Source organism: Adelges cooleyi, unplaced genomic scaffold (assembly GCF_023614345.1).
Source record: "Adelges cooleyi isolate 19-005CV unplaced genomic scaffold, UGA_ACOO_1.1 ACOO_flye_CR_arks_rails_tigmint_CR_PRNA_34, whole genome shotgun sequence".
Taxonomy (NCBI): domain Eukaryota; kingdom Metazoa; phylum Arthropoda; class Insecta; order Hemiptera; family Adelgidae; genus Adelges; species Adelges cooleyi.
In genome coordinates, this window is record NW_026096013.1 from 362,730 (window position 1) to 367,063 (window position 4,334).

The 4,334-nt window shown below is 30.6% G+C and overlaps 2 protein-coding genes across 3 annotated transcripts; both read left to right on the forward strand.

The window, feature by feature from the left end:
• Positions 1 to 261: 261 nt before the first annotated feature.
• Positions 262 to 2,382, forward strand: LOC126840068 (uncharacterized). 2 transcript variants are annotated; one of them, XM_050575557.1, is made up of 6 exons: positions 262 to 1,277; positions 1,353 to 1,451; positions 1,510 to 1,703; positions 1,762 to 1,882; positions 1,954 to 2,001; positions 2,084 to 2,382. In XM_050575557.1, coding segments are annotated over exons 1-6 (1,341 nt in total). In that variant the 5' UTR covers positions 262 to 399; the 3' UTR covers positions 2,085 to 2,382. The 2 variants fall into 2 exon arrangements, with proteins under 2 accessions (XP_050431514.1, XP_050431513.1); XM_050575556.1 differs by having other exon boundaries at positions 1,954 to 2,382.
• Positions 2,383 to 2,731: 349 nt separating this feature from the next.
• On the forward strand, positions 2,732 to 4,018 carry LOC126840069 (uncharacterized). The gene is made up of 4 exons (XM_050575558.1): positions 2,732 to 2,750; positions 2,826 to 2,975; positions 3,044 to 3,386; positions 3,454 to 4,018. The coding sequence occupies exons 1-4, from the start codon at positions 2,741 to 2,743 to the stop codon at positions 3,491 to 3,493; spliced, it is 543 nt and encodes a 180-aa protein (XP_050431515.1). The 5' UTR covers positions 2,732 to 2,740; the 3' UTR covers positions 3,494 to 4,018.
• Positions 4,019 to 4,334: the final 316 nt, after the last annotated feature.

Sequence of the window (4,334 nt, forward strand, 5' to 3'; positions counted from 1 at the left end):
CAGGAGTATCGATAAACGTGTACAGCTTCAAGAAGGGGAGTTTAACGTATAAAAATAAATCTAAGAATAACAACGGCCAGACGTCTCAAAAAGAAAAAAAAACGAATTCATTATTATCCCGTACAAGGTGTGTGACCGTGAACTACCCGATCATTACGATTTATTATATTTCAGCAACGGAGAGGGAGTATATCACTACTGTTACATCAAGAATCTTGCAAGATTGATTGGATGTCAATCGTCTAAAACACCAAGGAAAAAGCCATCTGTAGACGCTGTTTTAAGGTGTACATCGATGAACCGGGTAAAATTGATAAAGAAGCTTGACTTGAAGATCATTAACGAATATGCGTCGAGAACGTGTCAGTAACTCCAATTCTACCACCGCCAAATACGTACATGCAGTTTGAGAACTGGGGTAACACACAAAAACTCGATTTTGTTATGTACGCAGATTTCGAGTGTTTGTTGAAGAAACCTGTAGGGGATAACCATTTTGGGAAAACAACTGTCACTCAAGAACATGTTCCCATGAGTTATTGTTATTTAGTTAAAGCTAGCGAGGATGTACCAACAGAGCTAATGGATCAATTCGACATACCACAATCCCCGGTTGTATACAGAGGTAATGCAAATTCTGAGGCTAACGATGTACCAAAGCATTTTATACAGAGCATTACTGATGTGGCACGTAAAATTGAACAGCTTTTAAAAATCAACACTCCTATATGTATGACATCACAGAACGAAAGTAACCATAAGTCTATCGTGAACGGTGGTAAATGTCCTCTTTGTAAATGTAAATTTTCATTAACAAATAATCCGGTACGAGATCACCACCATTTAAGCGGTAGATATAGACAGACTGTCTGTAATTGGTATAACTTAAAGATGCAAACTTCAAAGTTCGTAAGTTGTATCATGCATAATCTCTCAAGTTATGATAGTCATATAATAATAAACGAATTAGGGCACGATTCGCATACAATAAACGTTATTCCGAATAGTGAAGAAAAATTTATATCTTTTTCAAAATATATTTCGAATAGGTTTTCCATACGTTTTCTGGATAGTTATCGTTTTATGGCTAGTAGTTTGGAAAAATTAGCCAATAACCTTGCTCGATCCGATAAGACAAAGTTCCGTTCTGTGATAAATGTATATGGTGAAGATGATTTGGATATGGTTACTCGTAAAGGTGTTTACTGTTACGATTATACTGACTCATGGGAAAAATTGGAAGAACAGTGTCTACCGCCTATAGAACAGTTTTTCAGGTGAATTATAATAATTATATTACATAAAAAAAAAAAAAATAATAAAATAAATTAAAAACAATTTTTTTTTTTTAGTTCACTGACTGAGAAAAATATTTCCCAAGATGACTATAAACACGCTCAAAATGTATGGAAACGTTTTAAATTCAAAACTTTAGGCGAATACAGCTTATGGTATGTGATATATTTAATAGTATTCTATCTTAGTCTGATTATTATTTATATTTTTCAGGTATAATGAATTGGATGTACATATTTTATGTGATGTTTTTGAAGCTTTTAGGGAGCTCTATTTAAAAACATATGAAATCGATTGTTGTCATTATTATACTATCCCTGGTATGAGTTTCGATGTTTGTTTGAAATACACTGAAGCCAAGTTGGAATTGATATCAGACTATGACATGTTATTTATGTTCGAGCAAGGTAATAACAATTATAGTTTCACTGATGTTACATCTTTAACAATCGTTATCTAATTTAGGTGTAAGAGGAGGAATCTGTCAAGCTTCAAAGAGATACTCTAAAGCTAACCACAGCAAGGCACCCGTATACAATCTTGAAGAACCAAACAGATGGATAACATATCTTGATGCAACAAATCTGTGAGTAATAATAATGTGAAAACTGTATTTATAGTTTATTTATTTTTTTAATTTTCATATAATTATTTCAGATATGGTTTGGCAATGTCACATACGATACCAACTGGTAACTTCAAATGGTACGAAGGAAATCTTTCTGTAAAATCTGTTCAAAACCGTTTAGACAGAATAGACAAAATTGGGAAAACGGGTTGATTTTAGAGGTTGATGTCGAATACCCGAAATCCCTTCATGATCAACATTCAGATCTGCCGTTTATGTGTGAGAAGATTACTCCTCCTGGTTCAAAGATAAAAAAATTAATCTTGACGTTAAAAGATAAAAAAAAAGTATATTGTGCACCACTCAATTTTAAAGCAGGCTCTGAAGGAGGGTCTTGTTTTAAAAAAGGAGCATAGGGTACTTCAATTTGACCAAAGCCCTTGGTTAGCTAGCTATATTTCACTCAATACGGAAATGAGGAAAAATGCAACCGACGATTTCCAAAAGGACTTCTTTAAACTTATGAACAACGCAGTTTTTGGTATATGTGTATATATAATTATATTTAAAAAAAAAAATAATATCATCTTAATTATTTTAATAGGTAAAACCATGGAGAATGTGCGCAATCGCATAAAGATGTCCCTTGTTTGCAATCCTATAGCTTTTCAAAAACTGATAAACAAGCCTACATTTAATGGTGTAACGCAATACAATGAAAACTTGTATGCGGTACACCTCCACAAGGCAGTTTTAACTTTTGATAAACCTATTTATGTAGGATTTACTGTCTTGGAAATCTCCAAGACTTTAATGTATAATTTTCATTAGAATGTAATGAAAAAATACTATGGATGTGACATAGAACTGTTATACATGGATACAGGTAATACTATTATTATTATTATTATTTTTTTTTTATTGTAGAACTATTATATATATTTATTATTAATATTTTCAGATTCTCTAATGTATTTAATTAAGACAGATGACTTTTACCATGACATGCTAACCAAACCAGGTTTTCTGGAAAAATTGGATACATCTAATTTCCCGCCATCTCATCCGTGTTATAGAATCGAGAGAAAAAAAGTTCCCGGAACTTTCACAGGTTAGTTTTACAATATAATAGTTTCTTTTTTTTAATTGTATATAGATAATAATTCTAATATGTTTTAGATGAGACTGGAGGTGAAATAATCTCAGAACAAGTGGCTCTAAAACCAAAATCGTATGGTTACATACAGGTTGGACATGAGCATATTAAAGCTAAGGGCGTTGCTTACCATGTAATAAAGAACCACATGACATTTGAGGATCATATGGATTGTTTATTCCAAGGTATCAATGGAAAAGATCCTGCTGCATTCAATCCATACCGTACGATGAACTCATTCCGTTCTTATAAACATAATATTAAAACCATTTCAACCCTCAAGCTAGCGTTAAATCGACATGACGACAAGAGAGTTGTATTACCTGACCGTATACATACTTTACCTTATGGACATTATAAACTAATGTAAGTTATAAAATCATTAGTTTGTTATAACAAAATTTACTAATATAAGCTATTTATTTAAACGTAGGGAGATGGCTGAAGAAGAAGAAGAAGAAGAAGAACTATAATTTCCAATTTATTATTAAGTTTATAGGTATTGTTATTTTTTTTTCACCCTTTTATTTATTTTTGTTTTGTTATATATATTCTCTATACACTTCAGTTTTGTGCAGACGACCTCTCCCACTTCTGATTGTTGTAGTGAGAATATGTAAATAAAATTTATTAATATTCCCTCCCCCCCCTTTTTTTTCCACTTTATAACAATAACATTGATTAAATTTGTGAATACATGTATATAATATATGTATAATTAAATAATATCTATACATGTATGTTATGCTTGTAATGTCAATAATATAGATTTAATATTAAAATGAATTATATTGTAGCTAACCTCAACCTTTTTATTGTAAATTATAAATGTACATATACACTTTTTTTTACAATTTTATTTTTGTTTTGTTATATATATTCTCTATACACTTCAGATTTGTGCAGACGACCTCTCCCACTTCTGATTGTTGTAGTGAGAATATGTAAATAAAATTTATTAATATTCCCTCCCCCCTTTTTTTTTCCACTTTATAACAATAACAATGTTCAAATTTATGATAATAAATATATATATATAAATAATATCTTTACATGTATGTTATATTCGTAATGTAAATAAAAAAATAGACTACTAAATTATAATAAATACATTTTTTTTATTAAAAATAAAGTTAAATTAAAATACATTATAATATACAAGGTTATGAGATGTTTACAAACCAATTTCGTAATGCAAACATTTTATAAAAAGTACAGTGTTTAGGGTTTAAATTCATATGAAATAAACATGAAGGATGTGATTCTTCAGTGGTTAGTTCCGATAAGCGAGGGCATCCGATGTCTTCAAGGTTA